Genomic DNA, 24,990 nt, shown 5'->3' on the forward strand with positions numbered 1-24,990 from the left:
GGGTGCTGGAAATGAAAACATCCCAGTCCTCAGTGCTGGATATGAAAACATCCCACTCCTCCGAGTGTTGGATTTGAAAACATCCCAGTCCTCAGAGTGCTGGATATGAAAACATCCCAGTCCTCAGGGTGCTGGATATGAAAACATCCCAGGCCTCATAGTGCTGGATATGAAAACATCCCAGTCCTCAGTGTTGGATATGAAAACATCCCAGTCCTCATAGTGTTGGATATGAAAACATCCCAGTCCTCATAGTGTTGGATATGAAAACATCCCAGTCCTCAAGGTGCTCGAAATGAAAACATCCCAGTCCTCAGGGTGTTGGATATGAAAACATCCCAGTCCTCATAGTGCTGGATATGAAAACATCCCAGTCCTCATGGTGCTGGATATGAAAACATCCCAGTCCTCAGGGTGCTGGATATGAAAACATCCCAGTCCTCAGGGTGCTGGATATGAAAACATCCCAGTCCTCAGGGTGCTGGATATGAAAACATCCCAGTCCTCAGGGTGCTGGATATGAAAACATCCCAGTCCTCAGGGTGCTGGATATGAAAACATCCCAGTCCTCATAGTGTTGGATATGAAAACATCCCAGTCCTCATAGTGTTGGATATGAAAACATCCCAGTCCTCAGGGTGCTGGATATGAAAACATCCCAGTCCTCAGTGTTGGATATGAAAACATCCCAGTCCTCAGGGTGCTGGATATGAAAACATCCCAGTCCTCAGGGTGCTGGATATGAAAACATCCCAGTCCTCAGGGTGCTGGATATGAAAACATCCCAGTCCTCAGGGTGTTGGATATGAAAACATCCCAGTCCTCAGGGTGCTGGATATGAAAACATCCCACTCCTCCGAGTGTTGGATTTGAAAACATCCCAGTCCTCAGGGTGTTGGATTTGAAAACATCCCAGTCCTCAGGGTGCTGGATATGAAAACATCCCAGTCCTCAGGGTGTTGGATATGAAAACATCCCAGTCCTCATAGTGCTGGATATGAAAACATCCCAGTCCTCATAGTGTTGGATATGAAAACATCCCAGTCCTCAGTGTTGGATATGAAAACATCCCAGTCCTCATAGTGTTGGATATGAAAACATCCCAGTCCTCAGGGTACTGGATATGAAAACATCCCAGTCCTCATAGTGCTGGATATGAAAACATCCCAGTCCTCAGGGTGCTGGATATGAAAACATCCCAGTCCTCATAGTGCTGGATATGAAAACATCCCAGTCCTCATAGTGTTGGATATGAAAACATCCCAGTCCTCAGTGTTGGATATGAAAACATCCCAGTCCTCATAGTGTTGGATATGAAAACATCCCAGTCCTCATAGTGTTGGATATGAAAACATCCCAGTCCTCAGTGTTGGATATGAAAACATCCCAGTCCTCATAGTGTTGGATATGAAAACATCCCAGTCCTCAGGGTGCTGGATATGAAAACATCCCAGTCCTCAGGGTGTTGGATATGAAAACATCCCAGTCCTCATAGTGCTGGATATGAAAACATCCCAGTCCTCAGGGTGCTGGATATGAAAATATCCCAGTCCTCAGGGTGCTGGATATGAAAACATCCCAGTCCTCAGGGTGCTGGATATGAAAACATCCCAGTCCTCAGTGTTGGATATGAAAACATCCCAGTCCTCAGGGTGCTGGATATGAAAACATCCCAGTCCTCAGGGTGTTGGATATGAAAACATCCCAGTCCTCATAGTGCTGGATATGAAAACATCCCAGTCCTCATAGTGCTGGATATGAAAACATCCCAGTCCTCATAGTGCTGGATTGAAAACATCCCAGTCCTCAGGGTGGCGCAGGGCCCCTCATGAGATAATATATGAGAGACTGGCAGCGTGTTTCGTCCAGTGGCGGACATGTAGAGTTTCACCACGGGTGACGAGGACATGTAGAGTTTCACCATGGGTGGTGAGGACATGTAGAGTTTCACCATGGGTGGTGAGGACATGTAGAGTTTCACCACGGGTGGTGAGGACATGTAGAGTTTCACCATGGGTGATGAGTACGGTGACGCATCTTCCCAGATCTCACAACGTGGGTGTGGTACTACTTTCCGTGGGGGGGGGGTCCTATCTCTACGGAGTGGAGACTGCACCCTCGGTTGTGGCCAATGTACACTAACAGTCAAAAGATAGTACAATAATAGTGAATACATAATAGTGAATACATCTCAACTATTAAATAACACATATGGAATCATGTAGTAACCAACAAAAAAAAGTTAAACAAATCAAAATATATTTTATATTTGAGATTCTTCAAAGTAGCCACCCTTTACCTTGATGACAGCTTTGCACACTCTTGGCATTCTCTCACCCAGCTTCATGACGAATGCTTTTCCAAAAGTCTTGAAGGAGTTCCCACATATGCTGAGCACTTTTTTGGCTGCTTTTCCTTCACTCTGCGGTCCAACTCATCCCCAAACCAACTCAACTGTGTTGAGGTTGCGTGATTGTGGAGGCTGGTTCTTTGAGATTATCCGCCTTTTGGACGGGGACCCATAATCAAATTGTATTATTTGTTAGAGTCGCCAAACACAACCGTGTTGACCTGACCGTGAAATGCTTACTTACAAGCCACTAACCAACAACGCAGTTAAGAAAATAGAGTTAACAACAAAATTCCTGAATAAACTAAAGTAAAAAAAAAAATAGAAAAAAAACTAGAAATAAGAAAATAAATAAGTAACAATAAAATAACAATAATGAGGCTATATACAGGGTATTACGGTACAGAGTCAATGTGGAGGCTATATACAGGGTGTTACGGTACAGAGTCAATGTGGAGGCTATATACAGGGTGTTACGGTACAGAGTCAATGTGGAGGCTATATACAGGGTGTTACGGTACAGAGTCAATGTGGAGGCTATATACAGGGTGTTACGGTACAGAGTCAATGTGGAGGCTATATACAGGGTGTTACGGTACAGAGTCAATGTGGAGGCTATATACAGGGTGTTACGGTACAGAGTCAATGTGGAGGCTATATACAGGGGGTACCGGTACAGAGTCAATGTGGAGGCTATATACAGGGGGTACCGGTATAGAGTCAATGTGGAGGCTATATACAGGGGGTACCGGTACAGAGTCAATGTGGAGGCTATATACAGGGGGTACCGGTACAGAGTCAATGTGGAGGCTTTATACAGGGGGGTACCAGTACAGAGTCAACGTGGAGGCTATATACAGGGGGTACCGGTACAGAGTCAGTGTGGAGGCTATATACAGGGGGGGTACCGGTACAGAGTCAATGTGGAGGATATATACAGGGGGGTACCGGTACAGGGTCAATGTGGAGGCTATATACAGGGGGGTACCGGTACAGGGTCAATGTGGAGGCTATATACAGGGGGTACCGGTACAGGGTCAATGTGGAGGCTATATACAGGGGGTACCGGTACAGAGTCAATGTGGAGGCTATATACAGGGGGTACCGGTACAGAGTCAATGTGGAGGCTATATACAGGGGGGTACCAGTACAGAGTCAATGTGGAGGCTATATACAGGGGGTACCGGTACAGAGTCAATGTGGAGGCTATATACAGGGGGTACCGGTACTGAGTCAATGTGGAGGCTATATACAGGGGGTACCGGTACAGAGTCAATGTGGAGGCTATATCCAGGGGGTACCGGTACAGAGTCAACGTGGAGGGGTACAGGTTAGTAATGAGGCTATATACAGGGGGTACCGGTACCAAGTCAACGTGGAGGGGTACAGGTTAGTAATGAGGCTATATACAGGGGGTACCGGTACCAAGTCAATGTGCAGGGGTACAGGTTAGTAATGAGGCTATATACAGGGGGTACCGGTACTGAGTCAATGTGGAGGGGTACAGGTTAGTAATGAGACTATATACAGGGGGTACCGGTACTGAGTCAATGTGCAGGGGTACAGGTTAGTAATGAGGCTATATACAGGGGGTACCGGTACCGAGTCAATGTGGAGGGGTACAGGTTAGTAATGAGGCTATATACAGGGGGTACCAGTACCGAGTCAATGTGTAGGGGTACAGGTTAGTAATGAGGCTATATACAGGGGGTACCGGTACCGAGTCAATGTGCAGGGGTACAGGTTAGTAATGAGGCTATATACAGGGGGTACCGGTACCGAGTCAGGGGTACAGGTTAGTAATGAGGCTATATACAGGGGGTACCGGTACCGAGTCAGGGGTACAGGTTAGTAATGAGGCTATATACAGGGGTACCGGTACCGAGTCAGGGGTACAGGTTAGTAATTAGGCTATATACAGTGAGTACCAGTACTGAGTCAATGTGGAGGGGTACAGGTTAGTAATGAGGCCATATACAGGGGGTACCGGTACTGAGTCAATGTGGAGGGGTACAGGTTAGTAATGAGGCTATATACAGGGGGTACCGGTACCGAGTCAGGGGTACAGGTTAGTAATGAGGCTATATACAGGGGGTACCGGTACCAAGTCAATGTGTAGGGGTACAGGTTAGTAATGAGGCTATATACAGGGGGTACCGGTACCAAGTCAATGTGCAGGGGTACAGGTTAGTAATGAGGCTATATACAGGGGGTACCGGTACCAAGTCTATGTGCAGGGGTACAGGTTAGTAATGAGGCTATATACAGGGGTACCGTTACCGAGTCAGGGGTACAGGTTAGTAATGAGGCTATATACAGGGGGTACCGGTACCGAGTCAATGTGCAGGGGTACAGGTTAGTAATGAGGCTATATACAGGGGGTACCGGTACCGAGTCAGGGGTACAGGTTAGTAATGAGGCTATATACAGGGGTACCGGTACCGAGTCAGGGGTACAGGTTAGTAATGAGGCTATATACAGGGGGTACCGGTACCAAGTCAATGTGGAGGGGTACAGGTTAGTAATGAGGCTATATACAGTGAGTACCAGTACTGAGTCAATGTGGAGGGGTACAGGTTAGTAATGAGGCTATATACAGGGGGTACCGGTACTGAGTCAATGTGGAGGGGTACAGGTTAGTAATGAGGCTATATACAGGGGGTACCGGTACCGAGTCAGGGGTACAGGTTAGTAATGAGGCTATATACAGGGGGTACCGGTACCAAGTCAATGTGCAGGGGTACAGGTTAGTAATGAGGCTATATACAGGGGGTACCGGTACCAAGTCAATGTGCAGGGGTACAGGTTAGTAATGAGGCTATATACAGGGGGTACCGGTACTGAGTCAATGTGCAGGGGTACAGGTTAGTAATGAGGCTATATACAGGGGGTACCAGTACTGAGTCAATGTGCAGGGGTACAGGTTAGTAAATAGGCTATATACAGGGGGTACCGGTACCAAGTCAATGTGCAGGGGTACAGGTTAGTAATGAGGCTATATACAGGGTGTTACGGTACAGAGTCAATGTGGAGGCTATATACAGGGTGTTACGGTACAGAGTCAATGTGGAGGCTATATACAGGGTATTACGGTACAGAGTCAATGTGGAGGCTATATACAGGGTATTACGGTATAGAGTCAATGTGGAGGCTATATACAGGGTGTTACGGTACAGAGTCAATGTGGAGGCTATATACAGGGGGGTACCGGTACAGGGTCAATGTGGAGGCTATATACAGGGGGAACCGGTACAGGGTCAATGTGGAGGCTATATACAGGGGGTACCGGTACAGGGTCAATGTGGAGGCTATATACAGGGGGTACCGGTACAGGGTCAATGTGGAGGCTATATACAGGGGGTACCGGTACAGAGTCAATGTGGAGGCTATATACAGGGGCTACCGGTACAGAGTCAATGTGGAGGCTATATACAGGGGGGTACCAGTACAGAGTCAACGTGGAGGCTATATACAGGGGGTACCGGTACAGAGTCAGTGTGGAGGCTATATACAGGGGGGTACCGGTACAGAGTCAATGTGGAGGATATATACAGGGGGGTACCGGTACAGGGTCAATGTGGAGGCTATATACAGGGGGTACCGGTACAGGGTCAATGTGGAGGCTATATACAGGGGGTACCGGTACAGGGTCAATGTGGAGGCTATATACAGGGGGTACCGGTACAGAGTCAATGTGGAGGCTATATACAGGGGGTACCGGTACAGAGTCAATGTGGAGGCTATATACAGGGGGGTACCATTACAGAGTCAATGTGGAGGCTATATACAGGGGGTACCGGTACTGAGTCAATGTGGAGGCTATATACAGGGGGTACCGGTACAGAGTCAATGTGGAGGCTATATACAGGGGGTAACAGTACAGAGTCAATGTGGAGGCTATATACAGGGGGTACCGGTACTGAGTCAATGTGGAGGCTATATACAGGGGGTACCGGTACAGAGTCAATGTGGAGGCTATATCCAGGGGGTACCGGTACAGAGTCAACGTGGAGGGGTACAGGTTAGTAATGAGGCTATATATAGGGGGTACCGGTACCAAGTCAACGTGGAGGGGTACAGGTTAGTAATGAGGCTATATACAGGGGGTACCGGTTCCCAGTCAATGTGCAGGGCTACAGGTTAGTAATGAGGCTATATACAGGGGGTACCGGTACCGAGTCAATGTGGAGGGGTACAGGTTAGTAATGAGGCTATATACAGGGGGTACCGGTACCGAGTCAATGTGCAGGGGTACAGGTTAGTAATGAGGCTATATACAGGGGGTACCGGTACCGAGTCAGGGGTACAGGTTAGTAATGAGGCTATATACAGGGGTACCGTTACCGAGTCAGGGGTACAGGTTAGTAATGAGGCTATATACAGGGGTACCGGTACCGAGTCAGGGGTACAGGTTAGTAATGAGGCTATATACAGTGAGTACCAGTACTGAGTCAATGTGGAGGGGTACAGGTTAGTAATGAGGCTATATACAGGGGGTACCGGTACTGAGTCAATGTGGAGGGGTACAGGTTAGTAATGAGGCTATATACAGGGGGTACCGGTACCGAGTCAGGGGTACAGGTTAGTAATGAGGCTATATACAGGGGGTACCGGTACCAAGTCAATGTGTAGGGGTACAGGTTAGTAATGAGGCTATATACAGGGGGTACCGGTACCAAGTCAATGTGCAGGGGTACAGGTTAGTAATGAGGCTATATACAGGGGGTACCGGTACCAAGTCAATGTGCAGGGGTACAGGTTAGTAATGAGGCTATATACAGGGGGTACCGGTACTGAGTCAATGTGCAGGGGTACAGGTTAGTAATGAGGCTATATACAGGGGGTACCAGTACTGAGTCAATGTGCAGGGGTACAGGTTAGTAATGAGGCTATATACAGGGGGTACCGGTACCAAGTCAATGTGCAGGGGTACAGGTTAGTAATGAGGCTATATACAGGGGGTACCGGTACCAAGTCAATTTGCAGGGGTACAGGTTAGTAATGAGGCTATATACAGGGGGTACCGGTACCGAGTCAATGTGCAGGGGTACAGGTTAGTAATGAGGCTATATACAGGGGGTACCAGTACTGAGTCAATGTGCAGGGGTACAGGTTAGTAATGAGGCTATATACAGGGGGTACCGGTACTGAGTCAATGTGCAGGGGTACAGGTTAGTAATGAGGCTATATACAGGGGGTACCGGTACTGAGTCAATGTGCAGGGGTACAGGTTAGTAATGAGGCTATATACAGGGGGTACCGGTACTGAGTCAATGTGTAGGGGTACAGGTTAGTAATGAGGCTATATACAGGGGGTACCGGTACTGAGTCAATGTGTAGGGGTACAGGTTAGTAATGAGGCTATATACAGGGGGTACCGGTACTGAGTCAATGTGCAGGGGTACAGGTTAGTAATGAGGCTATATACAGGGGGTACCGGTACTGAGTCAATGTGCGGGGGTACAGGTTAGTAATGAGGCTATATACAGGGGGTACCGGTACTGAGTCAATGTGCAGGGGTACAGGTTAGTCGAAGTCATTTGTACATGTAGGTGAAGTGACTATGCAGAGATAATAAACAGTTCCATGTTGTCGGGATGGCTTCCATATAAACCTTCAAGGTGGAAAAAGGCCCTTCTCAAAAAGCTATAGAAATAATATCCAAAGGTCTACCAAAGAGCTCTGAAAAATGAGAAACTCCTTTAACCTGATGTCAACTCTAAAAAAAAACACGTGCCACTTCCTTACACAGCCCTCTCGTCGACTGTAAACCCATAGCCGTTAAATTCAAACTTTATGGGGCCAAAACTCACAGATCCCATATCTGCTGTCGTGGTTGACAAATTGTTTCCGTGTGCCTTGGGCTGCCGTGGCAGCGCGCGAGAGTCAACAGTTTCCAGGTTACTGCAGGTTTCCTGTGGGTTTAAGCCTTGGGCTGCCGTGGCAGCGCGCGAGAGTCAACAGTTTCCAGGTTACTGCAGGTTTCCTGTGGGTTTAAGCCTTGGGCTGCCGTGGTTCATCAACTCTAGTTGATGCTATGCAGCACGCGTGTGCTTTACCAAGTCACGACAGGTGTTCTGTTTGTTTTGGACTTGGAACAGTGGGGTTTAGGGACTTGGGCTGCAGTGGCAGCGTGTCAGTACACATACCCAAGTTGCAGCAGCTTCTGGTTCCCTGTATGGGTCAGTTAAGGCGTCGCAGGTAAGTCTTGGGGGGGGGGGGGGAGGTGTCTTCTGTAAGCCCTTTTAGGAAGCGGTGAAACCTGTGTCCTCGGGGTGGCTTGGTCCTCTGAGCCGGGCTTGGGGCATCTCCATGGTATGTTATATAGAGTGACCTACTGAAAAAGGGAATGTACAGTTATGAATATAACTACTGTTCCCTGAAGGAGGGAACCGAGTAGAAAATATTTTAGCCCTGCGCCGTCAGTGGGTTTGGACTCGCTGAAGAGCGGTACTGAATTGAGGAAATGGATGCGAGCCCAGCTATTATCAGCCAGGAAGACTGGTCCGCCGAGGGCGGGATCGATATCCATTGGTCCGTTCTTCAGGTGAATATGATTGGTTGTTGACTCCCCGTAGTATATGTAATACCTTATTCCCTTCCGTCGGAGAACAGTAGTTATTGTCATAACTGTACGTTATCGTATACCCTTACATCTCTCAGTGTGTGCGTGTGTGTGCGTGCGTGCGTGTGTATACCTGCGGGTGTGTCTCTCAGCAGCTCTGTACAGCGTTGGACCAGCAGAGAGAACATGGCCAGACCCAGAGCTGTAGTCTGTTCCTGTAACACAGATCTCACCTCACCATCTACCCCTAAAGAGAGAGAGAAACATTTAGTCACAGGCTTGAGTGTTTCGGGCACAAGTGTGTGTGTGTGTGTGTGTGTGTGTTACCTCTGCTCTGAGCGTTGTGTATCGTGAACATGTTAACGGTGATGATCTGTAACATGTGTGTTCTTCCCAGGGGGGAAGGGCTGTGTTGGAGCAGAGCTCTGAACTCCTGGAGAACACGACTGGCCACCGCCGGGAACGACTCCATGCTGCAACACATTTAAACAGACATTTCTCATCCAGAGAGACAACCACACATCACAGAGAGACAACCACACATCACAGAGAGACAACCACACATCACAGAGAGACAACCACACATCACAGAGAGACAACCACACATCACAGAGAGACAACCACACATCACAGAGAGACAACCACACATCACAGAGAGACAACCACACATCACAGAGAGACAACCACACATCACAGAGAGACAACCACACATCACAGAGAGACAACCACACATCATCAGTGATTGGAAGCTAAATATTTTCTTCTGAAACAGCAGCTACTCTCGTCATCAGGGAGAGTTAGAAAAGCTGTCTGCAGAAAATGAAGTCTACATATTTTATTCACGACATAAAAAATACAAAAACAAGCTTGCGCACACACACACACACACACACACACACACACACACACACAGGGCAGAGTACTCACCCCACTTTAGTGAAGAGTTTTCCGTGAGCGTGGAGGAAGCTGAGTATAAACCTCTTATTGAGCTGCAGACAGAAGCAGAGAGACAGGAGCAACAGAGCACTGATGAGTCAGACAGTCTATCGTTGATTAGACATGTCTGTCCTGTCATCTTTCATTGTTAAATGCTATTTCTCTGTGACATCATTGGCCTTGGTATGAGTGCTACGGTTGAGATAAACAACAGAACTGCAACACTGGTTATAACAGCTAGGTGAAGGTGACAGGTTATAACAGCTAGGTGAAGGGGACTGGTTAGAAAACTGGTTATAACAGCTAGGTGAATGTGACAGGTTATAACAGCTAGGTGAAGGGGACAGGTTATAACAGCTAGGTGAAGGGGACAGGTTATAACAGCTAGGTGAAGGGGACAGGTTAGAAAACTGGTTATAACAGCTAGGTGAAGGGGACAGGTTAGAAAACTGGTTATAACAGCTAGGTGAAGGTAGCAGGTTATAACAGCTAGGTGAAGGGGACAGGTTATAACAGCTAGGTGAAGGGGACTGGTTAGAAAACTGGTTATAACAGCTAGGTGAAGGTGACAGGTTATAACAGCTAGGTGAAGGGGACTGGTTATAAAACTGGTTATAACATCTAAGTGAATGGGGACATGTTATAACAGCTAGGTGAAGGGGACATGTTATAACAGCTAGGTGAAGGGGACATGTTATAACAGCTAGGTGAAGGGGACATGTTATAACAGCTAGGTGAAGGGAACTGGTTCTTCACTTGTTATAACAGCTAGGGGAAGGGGACTGGTTAATACACTGGTTACAACAGCTAGGTGAAGGGGACTGGTTATAACTGGTTATAACCACTAGGTGAGGGGACTGGTTATAACTGGTTATAACCACTAGGTGAAGGGGACTGTTTATAATAGCTAGGTAAAGGGGACTGGTTAATGTACTGGTTATAACAGCTAGGTGAAGGGGACTGAATAATACATGGGTTATAACAGCAAAGTGAAGGGGACTGGTTATAACAGGTTACAACAGCTAAGTGAAGGGGACTGGTTAATACACTGGTTACAACAGCTAGGTAAAGGGGACTGGTTATAACACTGGTTATAACAGCTAGGTGAAGGGGACTGGTTAATACATTGGTTACAACAGCTAGGTGAAGGGGACTGGTTATAACACTGGTTATAACAGCTAGGTGAAGGGGACTGGTTAATACATTGGTTACAACAGCTAGGTGAAGGGGACTGGTTAATACATTGGTTACAACAGCTAGGTGAAGGGGACTGGTTAATACATTGGTTACAACAGCTAGGTGAAGGGGACTGGTTAATACATTGGTTACAACAGCTAGGTGAAGGGGACTGGTTATAACACTGGTTATAACAGCTAGGTGAAGGGGACTGGTTAATACATTGGTTACAACAGCTAGGTGAAGGGGACTGGTTATAACACTGGTTATAACAGCTAGGTGAAGGGGACTGGTTAATACATTGGTTACAACAGCTAGGTGAAGGGGACTGAGCAGAAAGGAGAGGGAATGAGAGAATCTGACAACAGGCCAACTTACATCAGGAAAAAAAGAAAGGAGAGAAACAGAGGAAGAGTAAATGAGTCTTCGAAACAAAGAGAGATATTTCTCATAAACTATTGATTTATCAATGGGGACGTCTCAAGAAACACCATGTGTGTGTCTGCATGGTGAGAGAGGATGTGAGTGTGTGTGAGTGAGTCTGTGTGAGTGTGTGTGCGTGTATGAGAGGATGTGAGTCTGTGCGTGCGTGTGTTTACGAGGTAGCATCGCCATGGAGATGGCAATAACAAGAGCGCCGTGGCCCACAATGCACCATCTGTCTGCTACAGAGGCTGTGTCAGAGTCACCACTTCCTGGGAGAGAAAACATCTCTAGTATGTAAAACATCTAGTATGTGTGTGGAAAGAGAAAAATGTGATCCAGAATCTGGTAAAAATCAACAGACAGACAGAGAGAGAGAGAGAGGACAGAAAGAAAGAGAGAGAGAGAGAGAGAGAGAGAGAGAGAGAGAGAGAGAGAGAGAGGAGACAGACAAGCCACATCCACACTAGAGGTTGACGGATTATGATTTTTCAGCGCCGATACCGATTATTGGAGGACCGAAAAAAGCCGATAACGATTAATCTGTCGATTTATTTATATATATATATATATATTTGTAATAATGACAATTATAACAATACTGAATGAACAATGAACAATTTTATTTTTACTTAATATAATACATAAATAAAATCTATTTCATCTCAAATAAATAATGCAAAAACACAATGTTGGAGAAGAAAGTAAAAGTGCAATATGTGCCATGTAAAAAAGCTAATGTTTAAGTTCCTTGCTCAGAACATGAGAACATATGAAAGCTGGTGGTTCAATATTCCCAGTTAAGAAGTTTTAGGTTGTAGTTATAGGAATTATGACGTGTCGACTATTTCTCTCTATACCATTTGTATTTCATATACCTTTGACTATTGGATGTTCTAATAGGCACTTTAGTATTGCCAGCCTAATCTCAGGAGTTGATAGGCTTGAAGTCATAAACAGCGCTGTGGTTCAAGCATTGCTAAGAGCTGCTGGCAAACGCAGTAAAGTTTGAATGAATGCTTACGAGCCTGCTGCTGCCTACCACCGCTCAGTCAGACTGCTCTATCAAATATCAAATCATAGACTTAATTATAATAAAAACAGAAATACGAGCCTTTGGTCATTAATATGGTCAAACTATAATTTTGAAAACAAAACGTTTATTCTTTCAGTGAAATACGGAACCGTTCTGTATTTTATCAAACGGGTGGCAACCCTAAATCTAAATATTGCTGTTACATTGCACAACCTTCAATGTTATGTCATAATTATGTACAATTCTGGCAAATTAGTTCGCAACGTGCCAGGCGGCCCAAACTGTTACATATACCCTGACTCTGCGTGCAATGAACGCAAGAGAAATAACAATTTCCCTAGTTAATATTGCCTGCTAACATGAATTTCTTTTAACTAACTATGCAGGTTTAAAAAAATATATATACTTCTGTGTATTGATTTTAAGAAAGGCATTGATGTTTATGGTTAGGTACAGTCATGCAACGACTGTGCTTTGTTCGCAAATGAGCTTTTGTTAAATCATCACCGTTTGGCGAAGTAGCCTGTGATTCGATGATAAATTAACAGGCACCACATTGATTATATGCAACGCAGGACAAGCTAGTTAACCTAGTAATATCATCAACCATGTGTAGTTAAACTAGTGATTATGTGAAGATTGATTGTTTTTTATAAGATAAGTTTAATGCTAGCTAGCAACTTACCTTGGCTCCTTGCTGCACTCGTGTAACAGGTAGTCAGCCTGCCATGCAGTCTCCTCGTGGAGTGCAATGTAATAAGCCATAATCGGCGTCCAAAAATGCTGATTACCGATTGTTATGAAAACTTGCAATCAGACCTAATTAATCGGCCGTGCCGATTAATCGGTCAACCTCTAATCCACACCCCCACAAGTCAATACCCCCCCAACCAACCATGCCCAGACCTTATGTACAGTTGAAGTCTGAACTTTACATACACCTTAGCCAAATACATTTAAACTCAGTATTTCACAATTCCTGACATTCAATACTCCTAGTAAAAATTCCGTCTTTGGTCAGTTAGGATCACCACTTTATTTTAAGAATGTGAAATGTCAGAATAATAGTAGAGAGAATGATTTATTTCAGCTTTTATTTCTTTCATCACATTCCCAGTGGGTCAGAAGTTTACATACACTCAATTAGTATTTGGTAGCATTGCCTTTAAATTGTTTAACTTGGCTCAAACGTTTCGGGTAGCCTTCCACAAGCTTCCCACAATAAGTTGGGTGAATTTTGGCCCATTACTCCTGACAGAGCTGGTGTAACTGAGTCAGGTTTGTAGGCCTCCTTGCTCACACACGCTTTTTCAGTTCTGCCCACACATTGTCTATGGGATTGAGGTCAGGGCTTTGTGATGGCCACTCCAATACCTTGACTTTGTTGTCCTTAAGCCATTTTGCCACAACTTTGGAAGTACGCTTGGGGTCACTGTCCATTTGGAAGACCCATTTGCGACCAAGCTTTAACTTCCTGACTGATGTCTTGAGATGTTGCTTCAATATATACACATAATTATCCTACCTGATGATGCCATCTATTGTGTGAAGTGCACCAGTCCCTCCTGCAGCAAAGCACCCCCACAACATGATGCTGCCACACCCGTGCTTCACGGTTGGGATGGTGTTCTTCGGCTTGCAAGCATCCCCCTTTTTCCTCCAAACATAACAATGGTCATTATGGCCAAACAGTTCTATTTTTGTTTCATCAGACCAGAGGACATTTCTCCAGAAAGTATGATCTTTGTCCCAATGTGCAGTTGCAAACCGTAGTCTGGCTTTTCTTATGGTGGTTTTGGAGCAGTGGCTTCTTCCTTGCTGAGCGGCTTTTAAGGTTATGTCGATATAGGACTTGTTTTACTGTGGATATAGATACTTTTATACCTGTTTCCTCCAGCATCTTCACAAGGTCCTTTGCTGTTGTTCTGGGATTGATTTGCACTTTTCGCACCAAAGTAAGTTCATCTCTAGGAGACAGAACGCGTCTCCTTCCTGAGTGCTAAGACGGCTGCGTGGTCCCATGGTGTTTGTACTTGCGTACTATTGTTTGTACAGATGAACGTGTTGCCTTCAGGCGTTTGGAAATTGCTCCCAAGGATGAACCAGACTTGTGGAGGTCTACAATTTCTTTTCTGAGGTCTTGGCTGATTTATTTTGATTTTCCCATGATGTCAAGCAAAGAGGCACTGAGTTTGAAGGTAGGCCTTGAAATATATCCACAGGTACACCTCCAATTGACTCAAATGATGTCAATTAGCCTATCAGAAGCTTCTAAAGCCATGACATCATTTTCTGGAATTTTCCAAGCTGTTTAAAGGCACAGTCAACTTAGTGTATGTAAACTTCTTACCCACTGGAATTGTGATACAGTGAATTATAAGATAAATAATCTGTCTGTAAACAATTGTTGGAATAATTACTTGTGTCGTGCACAAAAGTAGATGTCCAAACCGACTTGCCAAAACTATAGTTTGTTAACAAGAAATTTGTTGAGTGGTTGAAAAACGAGTTTTAATGACTCCAACGTAAGTGTATGTAAACTTCCGACTTCAACTGTATGTGCTGAATGTTCCCTCTAGGTACCACAAAGGGGTACAGGAGTTCTGGGAGGTTGGCTTGTTGCCTTTGGACTCCAGAGTGGACCAACTTAAACTTAATCATATATGTTTGACATCTTAAATGATATTGGCCCAGGTTACATGAAAAAAACCACATTGATATGGTCTATAACCAACACAGTCACAATACCAGAGCATGTTTTTCTATACAGGCATTTGTCTATGGAATAGCCTTTCCTTGGAGATCAAGCAAAGAAAAAGTAAAAATAGCTTTAAAAAGCAGGAAAATGAGGTTGTCCAAGTTAGAGAAACCACTCCACTGCCCCTTGCGCCCCCCTACTGCTGGTCAGGTGTATTGATCTGAAGGATTGGTATGATGTGCAATTAATAGATTGTTTTAATGTGAAATGAATATTGTTGATTTTTAAGGTTAGGGAGAAGTGCAGTGTCACGTCCTGACCAGTATAAGGGTTATTTGTTTATTGTAGTTTGGTCAGGACGTGGCAGGGGGTGTTTGATTTATGTGGTTCAGGGTGTGTTTTGTGTATGTGTTTAGGTAGAGGGGTATTTGATTTATTAGTCCGGGGTTTGTTAGTCATTGTTCTATGTTAGTATATTTCTATGTTCTATCTAGTCTTTTGTATTTCTATGTTTAGTTAATTGGGGTTGGGACCTTCAATTGGAGGCAGCTGGTTATTGTTGCCTCTGATTGAAGGTCCTATAATTAGGAGTTTGTTTTTCATGGGTTTTTGTGGGAGATTGTTCTTGTTTAGCTGTTGTGCCTGACGAGCCTGTCCAGTTCGTTTGTGTTTTTGTATACGTTTATGTGTTTTCCTTCTTCACCAAATAAAAAAGAGGATGAGTGTACATTTTCCCGCTGCGTCTTGGTCTCTACCCTACGACACTCGTGACATGCAGTGAATAGTGACACTTTTTAGGATGTCAATATAAATTAATGTATTTATCAATATAAATGACTGTATTTATCAATATAAATGACTGTATTTTATCAATATAAATGGATGTATTTATCAATATAAATGGATGTATTTATAAATATAAATGAATGTATTTATAGTTGTTTGTAATTTTGTCTTTTAAATCATTATGTGTTATTGTTTTAACCATCGAGGACCACTTTGAAAACAAGCGTTTTAATTCATATTTTCAAGTGAAATCCTCTGGGTCCACATTGTACATTTTGTTGTTTAGGTCTGTTACCCAAAATAAATTCAATTCAACAGAGAAACATTTCCATTTCCCCCCCAATAGAATCCCCCATACTTTAATGAACAGCTTCTCCATCCTGGAGGGGGAAATCAATCATTTCCAGGCCCAGGGACATGTACTAGTCTGTGGCGACCTAAATGCCAGAACTGGACAAGAACCTGACACCCTCAGCAAACAAGGGGGACAAACACCTACCTGGAGTTGACAGCATTCCCTCCCCCATATAACCCCCTAAGCATAACTACGACAACATAACCAACAAAAAAACATGTCACAACTCCTGCAGCTCTGTCACACGCTGGGTATGTGCATAGTCAATGGTAGGCTTCAAGGGGACTCCTATGGTAGGTACACCTATAGCTCATCTCTTGGCAGTAGTACTGTAGACTACTTTATCACTGACCTCAAACCCAGAGTCTCTCAGAGCGTTCCCTATCAGATCTCAGCTAAAGTAATATTAAGAAATGCTATAGATGGAAGGAAAGGAAACTATATGGCAACAACAACTTCAATCCCTTTTAGACAACTTCATGGACAAAATGCAGACAATCTAAGAAAATGAACAACAACGACAAATGTAACTAGTTTAAGGTAAATAGGCGTATGTCGTGCGTCACCACTTCACAGGAGAGCCAATTGAAAGACTTTTTTTTTTTTTGCCTTTATTTTGTATTATTATTATTTTCATTTTTAAATGCGTTTTTTTTTTGGCAGAAATTCCTTCTGGAACATGTGCCTTAATAACAGACTTGTATGACATCTGTAAATTACGAGCCTAGTTGGTTTAGCCATAGAAAAAGTCAGCAACCTTCCCGCTAGCCATGACTGGCCGAGATAATGAGTGGGCTGGATGTGATAGCTAAGGAGATGGAGAAAACATTGTCTCCGGATTACATCTTCAAACTAAAGGCAACCATGGCATCCGTGACAGAGAGGGAGAAGCATCCATCCAAGTATACGGGTAAGATAGTCTAGACTAACTACATTTTCATATACAACACGTTTCTAATTTTGTCAGAAAGTCATTTTCTTTCAAGTTAGCTAGCTAGATAACATTAGCCGGCTGGCTCGCTAGTTAACGTTACGTGTATGATCTGTGTAGCAATATTAGTCATATCTCAGAGCCATTAGCTTTGCTAGTTATAGCCTAATGTTAGCTAGCTAACATTGAACCTGGTTGCTTAGCTACCTGCAGATTCATGCAGGGTAGTAATGTCATGAGTTGGGACAATGGTTCATGGTTTGGCTAGCTAGCTAGCTACATTTCTAAACAAAAGACTCCACTATGCAAGTAATGATTTCAATAGAATGTTACATGATGTGGGGCCTCCCGAGTGGAGCCACTAGAGATCCTGGTTTAACTCATGGCTCTGTAGCAGCCGGCCGCGACCGAGAGACCCATGGAGCAGCGCACAATTGGCCCAGCGTCGTCCGGGTTAGGGGAGGGTTTGGCCGGCTGGGTTGTCATTGTCCCATCGCGCTCTAGCGACTCCTGTGGTGGGCCGGGCGCATGCGCACCCCGTGTACGGCTGGCTTCCGAGTTAAGCGGGCATTGTGTCAAGAAGCAGTGCGGCTCGACCTTCGCCTCTCCCGAGTCCGTACGGGAGTTGCAGCGATGAGACAAGACTGTAACTACCAATTGGATACCATGAAATTGGGGAGAAAAAGGGGTAAAAAAAAGAATATATAATAATAAAAACAATATATATATATTGTTTATATATATATATATAAATAATACAAATTTTAAAAAATTATGTCAATGCGACAACTGTTGATAGACGCAGCGGGTAAAGTCACTCTGGCTATTTACTCTGATTTCAGAGCACTCTCATCTGAGTGTGTTACGAACGTTCAGCAGCCGTTGAATATGGCCGGTGTCTGTAAACGTTGGCAAAAAAGCGTAAATTGTTGCTAGCAGCACAGTTGCAGTCACCAACGCTCTGGATAACATAAAAACAGCCTAACCAGCTCTGCTAGGGCAAGTAAAATGGTCAGTGAGCTGTTCTCTCATTTGTGTCTGGAAGTAGCTAGCAAGCTTACCAACGTTAGCCAGTTAGCTTGGGTGCTTGACTACTGTTAGGACAGAACGCTCAGATCAACCCTTAAAAAGATGGGTGGGGCTAAAGCTTTAGAGGGTGTGAACGATGCTGAATGGGTGGAGACAAAGAGCTCTCCAGTAGGTTTACCAAGACATTCAAAGGCCATTTTATCCAAAGTGAGGTTACAAGTTTATCAACTTTCACAGCAGAATTACTTTCCCATTGTTCCTCAACTGTAGTGTATGATATACTATTTTCTTGCTCGGAGTCTCTACTTTTACACAATGTAAATAAACACAATTTCAAATTCTGCTACATAAGACCGAATTGAGCTGGTCAGTCACAAATGGTTTAATGAAGAATGCAAAAACTTACGAAAGAAATTAGGCAACAACAAATTCAATCCCTTTTAGACAACTTCCTGGACAAAACGTTCCACTGTAATAGTGAAGGTGTAAACTTGGCAGTGGAAAGACTAAACAGTATATTTGACCTCTCAGCTTCCCTAGCAAATCTAAAAATCTCAAATAATAAACTAAAGAAAATTAACAACAATGACAAATGGTTTGATGAAGAATGCAAAAACTTACGAAAGAAACTGAGAAACCTGTCCAACCAAAAACATAGAGACCCAGAAAACCTGAGTCTACGCCTTCACTATGGTGAATCACTAAAACAATACAGAAATACACTACGGAAAAAGAAGGAACAGCACGTCAGAAATCAGCTCAATGTAACTGAAGAATCAATAGAATCGAACCTCTTCTGGGAAAATTGGAAAACTCTAAACAAACATGAAGAGTTATCTATCCAAAACAGAGATGTATGGATAAACCACTCTATAACAAAGAACACACAGCAAAACATATACATGATCAAATACAAATCTTAGAATCAACTATTAAAGTCTACCAGAACCCACTGGATTCTCCCAATTACCTTGAATGAACTACAGGACAAAATACAAATCCAAAAGGCCTGTGGTGAAGATGGAATCCTAAATGAAATGATGAAATATACAGACCACAAATTCCAATTGGCTATACTAAAACTCTTTAACATCATCCTCAGCTCTGGCATATTCCCTAATATTTGGAACCAAGGACTGATCACCCCAATCCACAAAAGTGTAAACAAATTTGACCCCAATAACTACAGTGGGATATGAGTCAACAGCAACCTTGGGAAAATCCTCTGCATTATCATTAACAGCAGACTCGTACATTTCCTCAGTGAAAACAATGTACTGAGCAAATGTCAAATTGGCTTCTTACCAAATTACTGTACGACAGACCACGTATTCACCCTGCACACCCTAATTGACAAACAAACAAACCAAAACAAAGGCAAAGTCTTCTCATGCACTGTTTTCAAAAAAAGCTTTTGACTCAATTTGACATGAAGGTCTGACTGAAAGCGGTGTTGGGGGGGGAAGAAAAAAAAACATACGTCATTATAAAATCCACGTACGCAAACAACCAGTGTGTGGTTAAAATGGGCAAAAAACACACATTTCTTTCCACAGGGCCGTGGGGTGAGACAGGGATGCATTTTGAGCCCCACCTTCTTCAACATACACTACCGGTCAAAAGTTATAGAACACCTACTCTTTCAAGGGTTTTTCTTTATTTTTACTATTTTCTACATTGTAGAATAATAGTGAAGACATCAACAACTATGAAATAAAGGGGCTAAAACTTGACCGGTAGTGTATATATCAACGAATTTGCGAGGGCACTAGAACAGTCTGCAGCACCCAGTCTCACCCTACAAGAATCTGAAGTCAAATGTCTACTGATGATCTGGTGCTTCTGTCCCCAACCAAGGAGGGCCTACAGCAGCACCTAGATCTTCTGCACAGATTCTGTCAGACCTGGGCCCTGACAGTAAATCTCAGTTAAGACAAAAATAATAGTGTTCCAAAAAAAGGTCCAGTTGCCAGGACCCCAAATACAAATTCCATCTAGACACCGTTGCCCAAGAGCACACAATAAACGAACATACCTCGGCCTAAACATCAGCACCACAGGTAACTTCCACAAAGCTGTGAACGATCTGAGAGACAAGGCAAGAAGGGCATTCTATGCCATCAAAAGGAACATAAAATTCAACATACCAATTAGGATCTGGCTAAAAATACTTCAATCAGTTATAGAACCCATCACCCTTTATGGTTGTGAGGTCTGGGGTCCACTCACCAACCAATAATTCACTAAATGGGACAAACAACAAATTGAGACTCTGGATGCACAATTCTGTAAGGCTCCATGTACAACGTAAAACACCAAATAATGCAGAGCAGAGTTGAGACGATACCCGCTAATTATCAAAATCCAGAAAAGAGCCGTTAAATTCTACAACCACCTAAAAGGAAGTGATTCCCAAACCTTCCATAACAAAGCCCTCACCTACAGAGAGATTAACCTGGAGAAGAGTCCCCTAAGCAAGCTGGTGCTGGGGCTCTGTTCACAAACACAAACAGACCCCACAGAGCCCCAGGACAGCAACACAATTAGACCCAATCAAATCATGAGAAAACAAAATGATAATTACTTGACACATTGGAAAGAATTTACAAAAAAAACTGAGCAAACTAGAATGCTACTTGAGCTGCACTTCCTAACCTCCTGCCAAATGTATGACCATATTAGAGACACATATTTCCCTCAGATTACACAGATCCACAAAGAATTAGAAATGTCTTTATTCTTTTGGAACTTCTGTGAGTGTGATGTTTACTGTTAATTTGTATTGTGTATTATCTACTTCACTTCGGCAATGTTAACATATGTTTTGATAAACTCCCATATCTACTGGGTGAAATACCACAGTGTTCCATCACAGCAGTAAGATTTGTGACCTGTTGCCACAAGAAAAGGTCAACCAGTGAAGAACAAACACCATTGTAAATACAACCCATATTTATGCTTATTTATTTTCCCTTTTGTACTTTAACCATTTGCACATCGTTACAACACTGTATATATACATAATATGACATTTGAAAATGTATTTATTCCTTTGAAACCTTTGTTTACTTTGTTTGTGTATTGTTTACTGTCAATTTCACTTTTGTTTATTATCTATTTCACTTGCATTTGGCAATGTAAACATGTTTCCCATGCCAATAAAGCCCTTTGAATTTAATTGAGAGAGAGAGGCCAGAAATACACTTCTTCTGGTGCATGAGTGAACACGTGCACACCCACAGACGCAGACACACAGAGAGAGAGAGACAGACAGAGAGAGAGAGAGACACACACACAGAGAGAGACACACACACACAGAGAGAGAGAGAGAAACACAGAGAGAGAGACAAACACAGAGAGAGAGAGAGAGAGAGAGAGACAGACAGACAGACAGACAGACAGACAGACAGACAGAGAGAGAGAGAGACAGACAGACACAGAGAGAGAGAGAGAGGAGACAGACACAGCCACAGAGAGAGAGAGAGACAGCCACAGAGAGAGAGACAGACACAGAGAGAGAGAGAGAGAGAGATAGACAGACACAGAGAGAGAGGGAGACAGACACAGAGAGAGAGAGAGACAGACAGACACAGAGAGAGAGACAGACAGACACAGAGAGAGAGAGAGAGAGACAGACAGACACAGTGTAAATTGTTCTACTCACATCACTAGGGCTGAGGTTGCCCAGCTCTCCTTCCTGTTCAGAGTCTCTGCTGGACTCGCTGCCCCCGCGATGTGATGATGGAACCCCTGCCTGGCCGATAGGGCTGACCCAGATCTCCACCCTGGCCCCCTCCTCCCCCCGTCCTCCTCCTCGAACCCCCGGGCCCCTGGACCCCCCCTCCAACTCCTGCTTCCTCCTCCGCTCCATCTGGTCCGCCTGGGGGGGGGAGAAAGGTCAAGGGGTCAGGGGTAAAAGGGGCAGGTTAGAATCCCTGCTTCACAACATCACAAGATAGTCCTGTTATAAAGGATTGGTGTTAGGTTGTGTTTGGTCAACGAATACATTAGCTGGGTTATGATTGGAGGTGTGTGTGTGTGTGACCTTGCGTTTGGCCTCTTCAAACAGACTCATGAGACTCTCCTTGGCAGTGAGGATGGGGTTGGAGGCAGCTAGGCTACGCATGTAGTAATACACTGCATCCAACTTCCTCTTCTAGAGAGAGAGAGAGAGAGAGAGAGAGAGAGAGAGAGAAAGGAGAGGAATGGAGCGGGAGAGAGAGAAGGGGGAAGGAGAGAGAGGGGGAGAGAGAAAGAGAGAGTAAGAGAGAGGGAGAGATTGAGAAAAATGTGATATTTCTCTCTCAAAATCTTGGCTATACTGGCCACACAGAAAAGTACAGTTCTCTCCCTCTCCCTTTATCCCTCCCTCCCTCCTTTCCTCCCTCCCTCCCTCCCTCCCTCCTCTCACCGTGTAAACAGCCAGCAGGGCCAGCTGGTTGTAAGGTCGTCCGTTCTTAGGAGCAATCTGCTGGGCCTTTAGATACCAGCTAGACGGGAGGAGGAAGAGGAGCACATTTACTGTGTGTCTGAGTCTCCTTCGCAAGAGAGACCTAAAGGAGTATTATTTCATAAACATCTTTACAACATTTTAACAGTTTCTCCCATTACGATTTGTCAACGGACAGGAACACGGATAAGATATTTCCCTGGTAGCCAAGGTACAGTACCTGCGGGCCTTGCCGTAGTTCGCCGAGTCGCTGGCTTGCTCTCGGTAACGGGCGATGTCCCCCTGACAGATCAAACACCGCTGGGAACTGATCAGAGCATACTTCACCTGGGACAACACACATTACACACCGGTAAATACACATAGGACCCTAGAAAATCATCACCGCGGAGAACGAGGACGGAATCAACGGAATCCAGACATTAAAACGGAATTCAACAAAATTCTAATAATTATTGTAGGGCAGGGGGCTTGACATTCACTTTGTTTTAACCACGTGGCCATTGGCCAAGTAGGACAGATTGTTTTACTTGTGCGAAAGCTGAAGATACTTGTCGTCGTCGTCGTCGTCCCCACACACAAAAAAAAGGTCTGTAACACCACGGACAAAAGGGAATGTGGGAAGTAGTGATGATGCAGCACCCTCTGAAAAATGTTAACAAAATTGGGGCATTTGTTTTGGGACACTGGGCATTTACTAATCCTGTATTGGCGGAATGATATGGCAGTCTGTAGCGTGGGTCAAAATAAATGTATCTGCTACGGAAGGGACGAGAGGAATCGTGACATTGACAAAAATAATATATTTAGGGAGACAAATCTTTTCAAATAGCCTGTTCCATTCTGGTGGTGCAGTGGTAGCCAAGGCCTATCTGTGTGTCAACGAGCCTCGCTGTGCTCTTGTTGTACATCATCATGGGCTTCAGAGCTGCTGCGGTCAGACCTGAATCACTAAGAATGATCTTCCACTTCCTCTTTCATCAGGAAATAGATCCAACTACGCATCATTTCCTTCATAAGCTTTCCTCTGTTTTTTTGTTGTTGTGACTCCTCATTAGATTATTCCATCTTGATTTTTTTTCCCACCTTTATTTAACCAGGTAGGCTAGTTGAGAACAAGTATTGTTTTCTCAATTTCACTTCTTGTGGCCTAAAATATTTGTAATTCAAAATAAGTCTGTGATTAAGAATAGCATAGACTCCGACTTTCATAAATATTCCCATTTAAAAGCTGCACCTTTAGGACATTAAACACTTTATTGAAGTAGTTTTAGTAGGATTAGCCTTTTGGTTCGCAACGGCAAAGGGATTTTTTTATTTTTTATCCGACCTCTCATGCATCATTTCTGTCTTGTAAATACATTTACGTCATTTAGCAGACGCTCTTATCCAGAGCGACTTACAAATTGGTGCATTCACCTTATGATATCCAGTGGAACAACCACTTTACAATAGTACATCTATATAATTTTTTTTGGGGGGGGGTAGGGGGGAGGGTTAGAAGGATTACTTTATCCTATCCCAGGTATTCCTTAAAGAGGTGGGGTTTCAGGTGTCTCCGGAAGGTGGTGATTGACTCCGCTGTCCTGGCGTCGTGAGGGAGCTTGTTCCACCATTGGGGTGCCAGAGCAGCGAACAGTTTTGACTGGGCTGAGCGGGAACTGTGCTTCCTCAGAGGTAGGGGGGCCAGCAGGCCAGAGGTGGATGAACGGAGTGCCCTTGTTTGGGTGTAGGGACTGATCAGAGCCTGAAGGTACGGAGGTGCCGTTCACCTCATGCTGTAAAGGTTTGTTCAGAATTTTCATTCGATTTTTTATTTTTATATCTTGTTGTTATTTTTTCTACATCTCTCATTTATACTTTAGGCCTCATGTTTTTTAGGGGGGTTGGTTATTCAAAAACAACTTTAAACTTTTCTGAGATCGCTCCCGAGAAATGTAGCAGTGTCTTACTACGCCAAGTCTCATATCAACTGAAGAGGAGAAAATAACATGTGGGCTTCTATAACACACCGGAGTGTCCTCTATAAAAATAGACTTTGGCTATTGACCCAGATCATCAGACATTCGATAGAGAGAGAGAGACAGAGACAGAGAGAGAGACAGAGAGAGAGACAGAGAGAGACAGACAGACAGACAGACAGAGAGACAGAGAGACAGAGAGAGAGAGAGAGACAGAGAGAGAGAGAGAGACAGAGAGAGAGGAAGAGAGAGAGACACAGAGAGAGAGACAGCGAGAGATACAGCGAGAGAGAC

At 44.2% G+C, this 24,990-nt stretch overlaps 1 protein-coding gene across 2 annotated transcripts in view; it reads right to left on the minus strand.

Annotated features, from left to right (window-relative positions):
• Nucleotides 1-24,990, minus strand: part of smg6 (SMG6 nonsense mediated mRNA decay factor) — a 57,907-nt gene that overhangs the window by 16,829 nt on the left and 16,088 nt on the right. For both annotated transcript variants that reach the window (XM_045717430.1, XM_045717431.1), the window contains exons 5-11: nucleotides 22,956-23,062; nucleotides 22,697-22,775; nucleotides 22,331-22,441; nucleotides 21,950-22,165; nucleotides 9,843-9,904; nucleotides 9,243-9,388; nucleotides 9,049-9,162 (exon numbers count right to left, since the gene is read on the minus strand). In XM_045717430.1, the coding sequence (XP_045573386.1) occupies nucleotides 9,049-9,162; nucleotides 9,243-9,388; nucleotides 9,843-9,904; nucleotides 21,950-22,165; nucleotides 22,331-22,441; nucleotides 22,697-22,775; nucleotides 22,956-23,062 (835 nt within the window). The remainder of the gene's footprint in view (nucleotides 1-9,048; nucleotides 9,163-9,242; nucleotides 9,389-9,842; nucleotides 9,905-21,949; nucleotides 22,166-22,330; nucleotides 22,442-22,696; nucleotides 22,776-22,955; nucleotides 23,063-24,990) is intronic.

This window comes from Salmo salar, chromosome ssa04, assembly GCF_905237065.1.
Source record: "Salmo salar chromosome ssa04, Ssal_v3.1, whole genome shotgun sequence".
Taxonomy (NCBI): Eukaryota; Metazoa; Chordata; class Actinopteri; order Salmoniformes; family Salmonidae; genus Salmo; species Salmo salar.